The sequence below is a fragment of the Oncorhynchus keta genome, chromosome 14, assembly GCF_023373465.1.
Source record: "Oncorhynchus keta strain PuntledgeMale-10-30-2019 chromosome 14, Oket_V2, whole genome shotgun sequence".
In the NCBI taxonomy this organism is placed as follows: Eukaryota; Metazoa; Chordata; class Actinopteri; order Salmoniformes; family Salmonidae; genus Oncorhynchus; species Oncorhynchus keta.
The window spans coordinates 67,526,057-67,541,329 of NC_068434.1; the positions used below are offsets into that span (position 1 = coordinate 67,526,057).

The window sequence follows — 15,273 nt, forward strand, 5'->3', positions numbered from 1 at the left end:
GTCTGATGGTGGCCATTTGATCTCTTATCGGAGAGAAGAATGCGTCCAACCAAAAATGAGACTGGCGTGTCCAGTCTGCACTAGTGAGTCTTGTCTTTGGCGTTAATCATTTAAAACTTGCTAGGCAAACCTATTTGTTATGCTCAGAATGGCACTCCCATTCTGCTTGTGGGAGAGAGGAGGTGGTGCTGAGGTGGTGAGCTGGTTGGTCGTGTGGTCTGAAGCCTCTTTGTACCGGCAGCTGAGGAGGCTTCGCTGCAACTCCTAGACTTTACATTTGGTTTGGCCGGAGGGGTCACATGACAGCTGCAAACTAACACCCCGAGGGGCTTTCTGCTTTCACTTGACACTGACAGGCTGTGAGAGAGTCCAACACTGCAGAAAGAAAATATTCCCTCTTTCCATGACATCACCCAGCCAGGAATGGGGGAGGGGGGGGGGTTGGTGGCAGCCACAGCTGGTGGCAGCCACAGCACCATCTGCCCCTGCCTAATAGTTAATGCTGCTTTACTTATAGACTCCTGCTTCTGCAGAGAAGGGACATGAATGTATGGCTACCGCCAAGGAGCCCTTAACAGCCTGCAAGTCCCACAAATGAATTCCTGATTGACATTTTCACTCCCAGTCTATTGTTTCACTTGTACGGTCCCTTTATTAACACTGAATCTTTCTGAAAATCTTCCTCAGTCACTTTGGGCACAAGCTCCCATACCAAGATTATTTGAGTGTGAAATGATGATATGCAATTGGTTTTAAAAGTGAAATGTTGTGACTACCATCTTAAAAAATCTACGTTAAAAAAATAGTATATATATATATATATAATTACAAAAGAGGGTATCGTCGCTCTTCCTCCCATGTACCAACCCACACCCCTGACCCCATGTACTCACCGTACATCTTTCCCTCGTCAGATAGAATGATCTTCCTGCGCCCACAGGGGGGATAGATGGCCAGCGCCTCCTGAAAGCTCTGCTCGATGTCGGGGCTCCACACCCCCTCGGCGTCATTGTCCAGGGGCTTGTCTGCCGAGTCGCTCATCCTCTCCATGTCCTCGGCAGGGCTCTCGCTGCCGCTCCAGCTGCTGGGGTCCATGGTGGTGCTTGGGATCTCCAAGCCGAAGCCTGGAGCACAGTAGGGAGAGATCTGGAATTCCCAAATAAACAAACACAAGCCATCCGTTACTCTCCACAGCACAGGCATCTGCCTCCAAGATGACAACACACTGCTCATGGCCACTGGTCAATAGTGTGGTGAGCCAAACAGGAGAGGATTCTTGGCCTGGCTATCTACCTATGATGTTAGGATTAGGATGACTGTGGTACAGTTTTACTAGATGCCATGGAAGGGACTGAAACGTTCCTTCATGCTAGTTTTTGTCCGAAATTTTAAATGGTACTATTGAAAATACTTCATGTTATCTCCCATTTAAAACAAATGATGTGATGGAGGTCAAGTGCAGCGACTTCATCACAGGATCCATTTTTAGCTTGTTGTAGTAGAATCCCCTCCTTTACTTTCCAAAATAGATAATCAGGCAAATAAAAAATACAAGAAATATAAAATATCTAATGAGAACATAACCCTAAAACACATCCAGCGCACCTGGCATCTCTTGCACAGGAGCAGTTGAAGCCTTTTAATACCAGCTGTCAGGACTGTCAAATAGACTCTTAAATCTGGATGAAATTCATGTAGGACAACTGTAGAATGTTTATGAGGCAAAAAGAAATAGAGAAGCCCACTCAAGAAAGGACACAACCATATCTGTACCACTTTAAATTTCAAATGGAAAAAAATATCCCCTGTCCTCTTTGTTCAAGGAAAGAGTCTGTTTTCCACATTGTGAATTCCCTTGACAGAAAATTCCACTGTGAGATTCCTCAATTTTCTTTGCATTTATGCTGTGTAAACAACCTGATCTGAATTAGATCCCCATTAAAAACTCATTCAAACTGCTAGACTGTAAGCGAAGGAGGAGGAAATCACATTTAAATTCGAGGCAGAAAAGTACCTAAACTGAAAGTGTCCATCTCTCCTCAATCAAAACTATTGTCCACAAAGTAACTCATGAAAGCAATGTAGGTTCTTATGTATTGCTGTAGACAATCATGCTGAGTTGAATTTTAACGGTGAAAATCACAACTAGGGAGTTCATTTGGTGGATGTTTTTGTAGCCCTTCACTCTAGCACCCCCCCACCCCCCACTTCCCCATCTCCCTCCCTATCTTCCCCTCTCCCTCCCTATCCTCCTCTCCCCTTCCAGACGACCGCTTCCTCTCTAGGCAAGATCCTATTCAAGCTGCACAAGCTGTTGTGAAGTGGGACTAGCAGCATATGTTTCTTCTAGAATGTCGGTTCGTGAGGGGGGAGAGGGGGGGATGGGAGCAAGCTGTTTGGGAGAAGAAAAAAACCTCCCAGAGAGTGGAGGGAGCATTTACTGAATTCTGTTTTTGTGAACTGACTGCTGACTCTGCAGAACTTACTCACAGACTGATGAGGGAGGGGAAAAAAACGTCCATTTCGACCACTAAATGGCTTGGGCTTTTTCTCCAGCCTTGCTCCCTCCACCCCGACTGAATAATAAACTACACCGGTAATCACAGGCAGCCCGGTCATGATTGTAATACCTGACCTCAAGCAAGATTTTCTCTTTACTTCTTCAACAAGTCAAATCCAGTCAAGTCATAATAGTGGTATTTTTGAGTGGACCTTTGAAAAACACGCCTTTGCATTTGTCATTGCCAATGCCGTAAGGGATTCTGAGTCTTCTCTGTGATACAGCATTTATTTTTCTTAAATGGCTGTGAATACTCTTTCCAGGGGTTCACCATTCAGAAAGAGAGAGAGAAAAATCTATATATATATAGAGAGAGAGAAAAGAGAGAGCGAGAGAAAGAAAGAGAGCGAGAGCTAACGTGAGTGTCTGGACACGTCTGGTTTCCATGCTAGCTCATGATTTCCCTCCAAAAGAGGGAAACAACACTGATATTTGGAGGGGTGTTTAGTGAGTTCATGGCCATGTTCATTCCACAATGGTCTGATGTTTCCCCGCTCTTCTACAGGTGGTTTCCCCTGACGCGCCACACCAGGAAATGAATACTGTTACACTGAAGCGTGCAATGAATTATTGAATCCACCACCCCACCCTGTCCCAAAAAAAACCTGAGCTCTCAACCACAACTAGCATTTACCGCTAGGGAAGGCAGCAGAGAGCCTTGGCCTATCATATTACTACATGAAAAGAATAGAGCAGAAAATATTTGAATCCGGGGTATAAAGATCGAGGGGGGTAGGCTTATATTGAAATGGTTGAATAGAACTTGGTAGGCTAATTCATTCATTTTAAGTGGTACTCTAAATTATTTTTTTTAATATAACCACTATAAATAAACCTTTCCTCTCTCCTCCATCCATTGCTGGGGATGGTGGCAAGCCGCATCTGCTGCAGGATTACTCTGAGGGGGGAAACAGCGGTACACACTCCATGCCATGTAATCACAAAGAGCTTCAAAGACTGAGGTAGCAAAGGGGCCCAAGAGTACCTCTCTTGGCCAATAGAAGCATCCACGTCGTACAGCTGACAGATCTACAGTAAGTCAATGCTATTTAGAAATGCATTTACTTAGTGGCAGTTACATTGTGATATAATCAATGTCTGCATAATTCTATAACATACTGGTGTCATAGAATACACATTTCTCTTGTTATTGGTACGTTTATTGCCACCATTCTCCAAAGTCAATTCAATGGAATAATACATTGTCAAGGGCGTTAAGAAGTTTATTTCCCACCAAGACACCACAGCCAGAAGCACTCTACCGTATGTCCCCTGAATGAATGACTTTAACCTAACACTGTCATTAGCACGCTGTAGTCTATTAACCTGAACAAGTGTTAGAGAACATCAGATAAATCTATTGAGTTACAACAGCTTAATCACTGGGCATGGCTGAAGTGACTCTGCAGTCATTTGGCTTAGTAATAAATCACCCTACATAATTGACCTCTGTCACTATTGCATAAGGAGCATCTCTCAGGAGAGCTCCTCGACAACCAGATGAATTCTGGGTCCAAGCGGATGACCACCTCCTTGAGCATGCTGAGGAAATATGAGGTCAGGTTCACTCAATTAGCCAGAGTTTGATGGGTATGTCTTCATCTTTCAATTACTGATAACCCTTTGTTTCATTGATCTCTCGACATTGACAAGTGAGTCGTTCTTTCCGTTTTGAACAGAGTGAGATCATCAGTGGAGCATAGCAGTAGACATTCTTTGCTGAAAGTTTGCACTTTTTTTTAACGGATAAAACATGTTTTTAAACACAAGACAAATATCATAGAACACCTTGAATATTCTTCTAATGAACGTCCTCTAAACTATGGTCATTCAGCTGTCTTAATGGAGAAACAAACGCAGGGGCATGTTTGCAAACAGAAAATAAAACACTTCTCTTTCTTGATAGGAGAGAATGGAGGATTTGCTGACTCCCAAGACCTTGACTTTTCATCCCTAAAACACTTACATGACGAACATAAATCATTGCTGTCCCCTATAGACTTGAGTAATGAAAGGCAAGGGAAAGAAATTCACCAATACAACATGATGTAGCTGAACTGAGCCAAATCCAAATGCACACCAAGGCAAGAGCATAGTAACCTATCAGACTTACTGTGTTGTTAAGAACTTTTTTACAGCAATCAAACAAGTGTGTCTCTAATATTTAGTCTATGTTACACAACCTTCTGTATAAATACGCACAGAGGAGAATGTGCCTGGGTGCTTTAGCCATAACAGGTATGCTATGCTGAGCTGGCTGTGTGTTTGGACCGGGAGAGAGACACGTGTTGTGATTAGTGCAATATGTCTCCAGATGATGCTGAAGTGGTGATGTTTGTCCAGGCCCCAGTGGCAGATGGGAGACAGAGATTAGTCATGCAACAATATACTGTGGCTGGGCTGCTGTCGCTACACCTCGCTCTCAAAGCAGGGAAAGCATTTCAGACATACCCAGAACAAGGACACCATAGGCTACAGACAAATCCCATTCCCACCCAGGGAGAGGCGCTTTCTCACGATCGTACGTACATCACTCAAAACAAAATAGCCCACCAACAAACATGATAATTTCATCTGGTGTGCACTAACGTATCACTATAAGCAGGTGTTTGCTGCACACTTTTCAATACAATTATGGAGCTAGACTGGTAGAGCAACATTGCATTAGTTGCCCTACAGCAAGTCTACAAAGTAGAAAGATGCTTAATTAAAATGCATTTGGCTGTAATAATGGAACTGTATGGTAGATGGGAGCTTCTCAATCTGGCTCCATTCATATATTTCTGCGTAATAGTACAAAAATGGTGAAACAATACGAACACCTGCAACCTTCAGCAGGTAAAGAGCATTGTGGCTTTTGTGAGTCATTAGTTAATTTAATGTCTGGAAATATTTCTGTAAATCAAATTCCCAACTCAACTAAGCCCAACTGTTTCAGTCATCAAGACTAATGGACAAGAACACAGACATCAACAAAACCCCACATGAAAGGTATGTGATGACTATAATGCGACCACTTTAAATTAATTTGATTAATTTAATTCCCAAAAATCAAATCAATGATGAAACAACAGCGTGTACCCAAAGTGTGTACTTTTCTCCTCACACATATTCCTGTAACCCTCTTCACATACAATGGATGATTTCTTGCATCGTGTCGACTCTAACATAGAATTGTAAATGAGGATTTCCCTTCTCTAAGAGCCTAACACTGTGGATGGCAAATTCTATGCTTTAAGCCAGGCCTATGTTTCTATAATTTTGTACTGATGTGCCTATAATATCATAGTGGAGTTCAATATCTTTCCTCACTCACCAAAAGGTTGTGTTCATTGTATCTGTGTGTGTGTTCACAGGTTCTCCTGAGGCTCTACCCCTCTCTGAAAAGTCTCCCCAATCATTGCAGCCATGATGTGCCCCTACACGCCTCTTTCACAACTCAGAGACATCTACACACACACACACACACACACACACACACACACACACACACACACACACACACACACACACACACACACACACACACACACACACACACACACACACACACACACACACACACACACACACACACACACACACACACACACACACACACAGTTCAAGGATCGGGGATTTGGATCTGTAAAACAAAATGATGGAAGCTTAGCAGGATACACCACGTGGCTGTTGTTTGATGGCAGGATTTCTGGTATCTGTTCTGGTTGGATGATAAGGCACTGATGTGTCTCATCCATTATTACACAAGAGAGATAAAGAGGGAGAGAGAGAGAGAGACAGGGAGAGAAAGAGAGTGAGAGAGAGAGGAGGGAGAGAGAGAATGGTAGAAAAAATAAAGTTAGAAAGCAAGAGAGTGATAGAGCGAATCAGAGCAAAAATCAATTTATCAACATGCATAAACAAAGAAAATTACAACTTATACCTCAGAGAGTTCAGTGATACGGTTGAATGGCGGGAACCTGGTTACTGAAATTTTCCTGGATTTACCGCCCAAAACCACTCCCTTTTCCCGGGATAAATAAGTATGAGAAACTGGTAAAATTATAATAAATGATTTATATGAACAGCACGGTTGTAACGAGTGCGCTGAGAGTCAGGAAGCAAGTTCAGGGAGTGAGTGATTTAATCAATAAACGAAACATAATACAAAACAAGAAACACGAACAACGCACAGACATGAAACAGAAACAGAAACAATGACACCTGAGGAAGGAACCAAAGGGAGTGACATATATATAGGGAAGGTAATCAGGGAGGTGATGGAGTCCAGGTGAGTCTGAAGACGCGAAGGTGCGAGTAACGATGGTGACAGGTGTGACCCATAACTAGCAGCGTGGTGACCTAGAGGCCGGAGAGGGAGCACACGTGACAATGGTGTGAAGTGCAACTGTTAAATTAAATGTGATGCATAAATCTGGCTTCTCTACGGCCTCTGCATGATGAATCAACGCTGAGGGTGGGGACAGACAGTCCATCTCAGTATGGAGCGCAGTTCACAATGCATGTAGACTTACCATCTCATCATGGTAACTTTTTTTCTTGTGACAGGTAGGCCTACATTTGCTGCAGAATAGTCTATGCTACAGTAATATAAAGACCGAATTGGCATCTAATTTACCCATCTCCATCTGGCTTTCGGGGGTCAGCTTGTTTTTTAATTGTAAAGATTATATATTTTTTAATTACAGCTGCAGAGTTTTAAAAAAGCCTATCACTCGAATATCGTTGCTTTAAATCAGTGCACACGCAAGCACTCTCTCGCATTCTGTCTCTCACCATCTATTCCATTTTAGAATAAGGCTGTAACGTAACAAAATATGGAAAATGTCAAGGAGTCTGAATACTTTCCAAAGACACTGTATGTATTGGATAACGGCATTTGGGCTTTTTTTACGCTTGGGCTCGTTAAATGTCTTTAATGTATGTCTCATCAGGCTCAGGTAGCATCAGGTTGGAATTTTCACGCTGATCAAAGCTCCAATCAAATCCAGACATGCTTTATAATGCTTTCGAATGACACTTCCGGTTTTGGCAGGAAATACCGGGTTTTGTAAACATTTGTAAAATACAGGGGGGGAAAATTCAACCCTATTCTGTAATAAAACATGACACAAACTATATCATGATTGATATGTTAAGTCCCTAGAGAAGTGAACTGTCTAATCTGGGTGCTTGCCAAAAACTTGCTTACTGGAACTCCAAAGGCGATAACGCTATCCAAAGATGCAAAGACTCGGCTCACTGCACTAGTAATATAGGACGGACAATTCAAAAGATGTTGACAATCATAGAATTTCACTTTGGGCCAATTTTACGTGTCACGCTCTCTCAAGGTCATTGGAAAAGATGGAGGAAAGAGATTTCGTTAACAAAGGAAACCACTACGGAACAAAGTTTGAGATTGTCAAATGTACAATATTCAGGGGGGAGACATTCTTCCCATAATTGAATGTTTTCTGTGTCCTGCTTTTCCTTAGCAATGACAATACAACTACAACAAGATTACTTTTGGACAGATAATAAGCATCTACACTGAGTATACAAAACATTAGGAACACCTTCCTAATATTGAGTTGTCAGGGCGTGGACTCGAAAAGGTGTCGAAAGCGTTCCATAGAGATGCTGGCCCATGTTGACTCCAATGCTTCCCACAGTTGTGTCAAGTTGGTTGGATATCCTTCTGGTGGTGGACCATTCTTGATACACAGGGGAAACTGTTGAGCGTGAAAAACCAAGCAGCACTGCAGTTCTTGACACAAACCGGTGTGCCTGGTACCTACTACCATTCCCCATTCAAGGGAACTTACATATTTTGTCTTGCCCCTTCACCCTCTGAATGGCACACATACACAATCCATGTCTCAAATGTCTCAAGGCTTAAAAGTCATTATTTAACCTGTCTCCACCCCTTCATCTACACTGAAGTGGATTTAACAAGTGACATCAATAAGGGATCATAGCTTTCACCTGGTCAGTTTATGTCATGGAAAAAGCAGGTGTTCCTAATATTCTATACAATATTTTATATTCTGATTCCATTGTCTTTGTAACCCTAGTAAACTCCATGGCTTGGTTTGACATTTTAATTTACGGTACAACTATGTTGAGTACATTCCAACCCATATGTTTTAAAACAAGCTTCTTGTGAATAAGGTTATTGCCAAGGATTATGAATAAGGTTATTGGATCAATTCAAAATAATTTCTACAAACTACAATCATAAAATGTCTACTCAATTAAGCTAACCTAAAAAAGAACCCCTTAATAACCCCATAATCTCCACCGACCTTTCACATTTATATGGCACACATCTGAGTGTGCATATTTTGTTGTGTCTGCTCACTCTCTGCTGAGTGGGTCCGGGTTCTTGTATTCCTGCAGAAGACTCTGTGGCAGTGAGAATCATTATCACTTCATCACACAGGCTGTCATGGAACAGACCCATCTCCTTGTGTATTCCTGTTACTGGTGTTCATAGACTCCACATATCCCCAGGACACCATGTTGCACCTTGTTTATCACAAAACCTCCAGTAGCCACCAGGCCCACAAGGAAGAACGGCCATTACTGATGCTGTTAGAAGGTACTTTTTAACTCTGCATTGTTGGGAATGGGCTCGAAAGTAAGCGTTTCAATGTAAAGTCTGCTATACCTGTTGTATTCGGCGCATGTGACCATTCAAATTTGATTTGAAGGTAATAATGCTGTCGACAGTCAAATGTGATAAATAGAGAACTAAAAGTTGTTAGGAATTAGTAAATACATCATTTTTGTGAAAAATACTCCTGAAACATGGATTGAGAGAGTGCATCACAGAATTCATGCTCAAAACTATGTGTGCCCAGATTCCATCTCCATCCCTGTCCCCAGATGCCAGGTCTTCAACACCATGTGGCATCAATCAGATAGTCCTGAGATGTGAGAGGTACATGGGGACTGTGAGGTTTCCTATTGAGCTGGTCTCCTAGTGTCTGAGAATCTGAACACTAATTATCCCGGCCAAAGAGAGAGGTAGGAATGTCACCTGTAGAAACACTTGGGGCCCTAACAGATAATTGCATACTCCTATCACACCAAGGTCGGAACCATGGAAATGGTCTTATTAGCAAGATAAGGACAAAAGCGGGCAACAAGTGAATGCATTGGCAAGGGTTGGGCCATAGTTGTGACATGGCATTATGGGAGATGACACTTATCGGCAGATTACATAAACCACTCTCGTTCACGCTAAAATGGAATCCAGCTCCTTAAATTAAAAGAAACCATTTCACCGATCATACAGACCTGGGTAATGAAATAGCAGATGAGAGGTCTCAAATGTAATTTTCCATGTGGAGTCCTTTTGTGCTGTTATCTCAGAGGGTGCAATAATGATCCTGTGAATGGCTTTTGCGCACCCCATAATGACCCATAGTAGTTAAGCCTGCACTGTGGAGAACTATAATTACCATGTGATTACAAAACTCAATGTTCGCTGTGAGTTTTAAAGGCGTACCATGGGCTTCGGCTAATTATTTCAGTAATGTTGAATGTATGCCAAAGCCCTCATGTTTGGAACAAAAAGTATCCAATTATGCATATTACCATGATGGGACATTACTGAGATTCCATTTACAGTTTGCTTCATCAAAACATGTTCATTATAACTGGAATGGCATGTATCAAGAATGATGATCAGAAACCCTTTCTGTAGTACGGTATGGACCTTGAGATATACAGTTATAGAACATTCATGAAATTATACAATTCAAACATTCATAAAGCTTTATATTTCTTTTCATTTCTTAGATGCACACCTAGCAACATCGAAATATGACGTTTCTTCTGTTAGACATCTATTCTTTCTGAAACAGGCTTATTAAAAGCTTTACCCCATCTATGACTATGGACGCAAGTTTTGACTGACGAACCCAGTGCACCAGTATTGTGCAAAAATGTCCAATTGGCACAATTTCTGTTCTGCTCTAGCCTCTTTAAAGAGGGGAAAATGACAAGGTGTACAGGGGAATACAAGAATGTCCAGCCGTACACAGGGACAAACCGATTGATCTACGTAGTATTGGATTTTCCTCCAGGTTTCATGAATAAATCTGCTGGGTATGGAGTGCTGATAAATGAATGAACACGGTTTTCAATACCAATCTCCCAATGCAGGGAGCAAAAGGTTCAGTAGAGTAGCTCGCTAATGCTCCCTCTGTTGTTGGCAATGGCCAAGCGTTTATTTCATGCCTCTTTAAACCAGCAAGCTTGGGTGTAGTGAATCTGTCTGATAATATCCCACTCAAATGTGAGGCCTAGAGCCCGCCGCCCAGCGCCCGACCAACGGGCCGCCCGCTCGGGGATCAATCTCTACTCGGTAGAGAATGGGATTGATTTACAGGCGCTGTCAAAGAAGCTCTCCCAGTCCCCACCTGCCTCACGACGTATCAGAATCAAGTAGCACCTTCTAGACCTGGTCACATCAGATACAGTGGGAGTACAGGGGACCAATTTCCATCAGTCTTTTACTATAGATGTCTATTAAGAAAATTAGCAAATGATCTGCTGAAAAATGTGCCCATGATACATTCTTCACGTCAGAAATGATGAACTACAAATCCATGACATAAAAACATGCCATCCAACCGCAACAATGTTGGAAATCAATGCCTTCGACGCAATACACTTCTGTTCGTCAAAAATATGCAGGGCATTCCAACGTCTGCTTGTGGTCGCGTCACACTAGTGAGGAGAGAAGGGGGAGCACATAAAGCGCAGGAAATTAAAGCTGTAAATAAACGTCCGGCAGATAAAGGATCCCCTGACAGTTATGAGAGCAGAGCAGTCTGGGGGCTTCAGGCTGGGCGCAGGCTCAGTCAGGACACTGTGGATTGGCATGAAAAAACAAATCAGCGATGAGCATGAAGACCACCATCTGCATCCAGCTCCTCCACACCACACTCACCATCACAGAGCCCTCCATCTCAGGAAGGACGTCTGTTTGGGCCTCCATCTGCCATAAACCAGCCCAAGGTGCTACCGGTAGAAAGGTAAAATGGAATTTTCTAGAAACTATTGTCTGCTGTTCATTGTGTGGCGGATGCTGTCCAGTTTATTGGTACTTAAAGGAAGGCATGGCCAGATGAGACACATCGTCCCCCATGAAGCTCCAAGGTAATTTGATGGAGAAAATTCCTTGTTGACCTGGCTTGGTTAAGTACATATTGAGTCACTGTACGAAACAAATAGCATATAAATCTGCCAGTGTCAAACAAAAGCTCAAACCTCACTCAAGGTTTTCTCAAACTCTGATTTACTCAACTGAATTTTTCACCCAACTTCAGCACAAAGCTTTAATTCATTTCATTGAGCTATTTCAATTAAGCAAGCAGTGTACACAAACAAAAAACCATTGAACAGTTATTGAAAGAAAGTTTTACATTGACAATGATCATTTCCCTATTTGAAGCTCAAAATGTAAGGAGGGGAACTCTAAGTGCTTACCTTGTAATATCATTTATTTGTCAGGGCAAAACGATACCAAAACACACAACTTTGTCAGAACATTTTGAGACAACATTTTTAATAAATGCAAGGAATGTCTCAACATGCTGTAGTCCATAGCCACATACAGCATCAACGCAAAAATGGACCAAAGCAATATGTACTGTATGGCCCTCAGACGGAGCAATTAAAACTGTTTATGAGGTGTAATCATATTAGGCCAATGTTTCCCAGCCAAACATGCTTACAGTAGTATTTACATACACAGATCTAAGCCGTAAAGAAACCTACGAATGCCGTGCTTCGGGCTAGAGTTCAAACTCATTCACTGGGCACAGAGTGCATACTAATGTTGGGAGCTCACCCAAAGTCTATCTGTGCCTCGGCTGAATCCAGGGCAGCTTCAGGGCAGAGCGAGCCTGCCTGATCTCTGTCGGCCATGATAACAATACAGCAGCCATTAATGAAAGGCCCTGTAGGGATTTATTACAGGAGAGGACTGGGGAATACGGTGCCAGAGAGCCTGGACAGCCCACATTTGAATACAGACCACAAATGATAAACAGTTTCAGTAAATGAAGTGACTGAGGGCCTTTGTTCTACGGGGGTACATCTTCCTATTGCTAGTGGGCACTAAACCACTAGCATAGCCTGCACTGGGAAAGGAAGTTATTGAAGCCTGGATTTCCTGCTTTCAGCTGTGGCCAACAACTTGAAGGTTTATAGTGGTTTCAGGAACTGACTCATCTAATGATTCATGGATTAGATATTGCTTCTCATGTGTTTCTGGTAATGTGGTAGCTCGTTTAAATGACTTTTTCCCATCCAAAAACAAAGAGTTCGGAGAGTGTGAAAGTGGGGAAGGTACCTATAACAATTTCCCAATAACTTCCAAATCATTACAGTTTAATAAGACGCGATGAAGACGACTTTCCTGAGAAGCTGACTGAGGCTGACATATGGTATGACTTATGAGGCTATAATTGTAAAGTGCTGAAACAGTGGTTTCTTTACTGTATGACTTCTAAAGATGAGGAAAGCTCTTACATTTTATTTTTCTCTTTCCTTCTTATTTCCCCCAGATTTCCTGCAACAGTATGGCAGCATGATGCTCTACAGCTTTTCAAGGTTTCTTTGACTCTTTGACTTATCTAGAGAGAAAGTGCTTTGGACCTTTTGAAAATTAACATATGATGAGGTAAAGGTCAATATACCAAAAGACAAAGCGGGACAAACAAAATAATACAAAAGCTGTTTGCTATAATTATACATATGTAGAAAAAGTGAATTACACTTGCAAAGGCAGTTGACAAGGCCAAAGTGCACTCTAGCTGGCAGTCATTTTATGACTGCAGTCCTGAAGCAGATTTACTTAGATGACGTCAGTGGCTTTGAGCCAGCTTTTCCTTTTTGGTGGCACTCTACACCGGCGTCTCTGAGGCCTTACTGAAACTGTTGAGCAGCAGACCATACTGCAAAATTCTCTTTCTAGAACAGAGTTTACCTCAGGGTACAGAGTGACTGGAACCCAGCAGTACGGTAGTGTGTTTTAGTGAAGCATGCTATCCGATCACAGACACAATGATGTGACGATGAGTCCCTCCCCTGCTAAATGTCTCCATGTAATTACACAATTAACGACCCTGTGTCCAGATTAAATGACAGATCACATCTCTTTTACTCGCCCTACTCCTCTTGTTTTGTGTAGCTATAACAAAAGCAGCATCCTTTCATTTCATCAATTCTTCCCTTGATTAGATAAAGGAATGCTTTGTGCCATTCTGATTCCCACAAGGCATTTCTCAGACTGTTATCATACAGGAAATAGAAAATATTTGTTGGGTATGCGTAATTGTGCTTTTGATCAGTTTAGGCCTTTTTTCCTAACAGCTGTTTCCATTTCTTAAAGAATGCAACAAATGTAAGAGGATTGAAAAATAATAGATTTTTCTGAAGAAAATAAATGTCTTCCATGCCAACCTACACTCCTAAATAAATACATAAAATAACATTGTGAAGGAAAACTTGATATGTGGCACCAGCCCAAGCACAATCCCCCTGCACAAAACCAATGCACTCAAACATCCAACAGTTTCCATGGCATTCTTTTTTCCTATGATAACTCTTAATTAGTTTTGACCGCAGATGGTTTTAATAGGAAATTATGACTTAGTGGAATATTAAAACGACAGGACGTGCCTGTTTGCTTTGGGCTGTAATCCCACTACAGTTTACATGTTCACAATGACCCATGACCACAGAGGGAAAAACCAGCTTGCTGATTGTAAATGATGTGGTAATGCCCATGTGTGGTTCATTCATACCTACTGTTGCCTTGTCTATGTGAACTTGTTTACAAAACTATGAACGTATTTGTTCGCTTAGTAAACCTTGAAGTGCAATTCAAGGCCAGGAATTTCAAGTCAAGAAGAAATCACGTATGTGCACAAATACACATACAGACACATGCGCTCACCTACAATAACTCACACACACACTGTCCTACAGATGGCGACTCAAATATGAAGCATATTAAATGCTATTGATAAGGTAAGGGAACAGATAGCTTATCGGAAGCATACAAGAGCCATATGGTGTCATAATCAGCACAGACTGTTTTTGACACAACAATGGCCTGGCCAGGACGTAGAATCACAAGTTGACTAATGGTCGTTGGCATGAAATCTCAGAGCAGTACAAGCTAGAGCAAATGTTGATATTTGCATTTTTTCATACAGGTGCAGAAAATGACCCAAGCAGATGTCAATGAGAACTGGCTTGTTTGCGCTCAGCAGCTCAACAGCCGCGCACACATTCAGTCTTGACAACAGGAAAGACAATGGGTCTCTCTCTGCTCCCAGAAGTAATCCAATCCACTCAATGCCTCAGCAATGCACATATTCTCCCCACATTTCACAAGTGAAAGACTATATTCTTCTTTTCCCGGCCCTGAGACTTCCACATTCTTAGCCAAAACAGCACAGTGGTGGGATCTATAAAAAGGCATGTGTATTCAGAGAGAGGTGGTCTGCGTACAACTACTGCATGTTGAGGTTCAAAAACTCACATTTTTGAGCATGTTTTAAGCTAGAATCCTTAGTTGCTACATCCATTTTGTAAAGTATAAATTAATGATATACCGTGCATTCGGATACTATTCAGACCCCTTGACTTTTTACACATCTTGTTATATTACAGCCTTATTCTAAAATTGATTAAATAGTCCC

General features: G+C 42.0%; 1 protein-coding gene across 7 annotated transcripts in view; it reads right to left on the reverse strand.

Annotated features, from left to right (window-relative positions):
* Window positions 1-15,273, reverse strand: part of LOC118393838 (transcriptional enhancer factor TEF-1) — a 55,532-nt gene that overhangs the window by 35,610 nt on the left and 4,649 nt on the right. For all 7 annotated transcript variants that reach the window (XM_035786961.2, XM_035786959.2, XM_035786960.2 and 4 more), the window contains exon 3: window positions 894-1,146. In XM_035786961.2, the coding sequence (XP_035642854.1) occupies window positions 894-1,095 (202 nt within the window). In that variant the 5' untranslated portion in view covers window positions 1,096-1,146. The remainder of the gene's footprint in view (window positions 1-893; window positions 1,147-15,273) is intronic.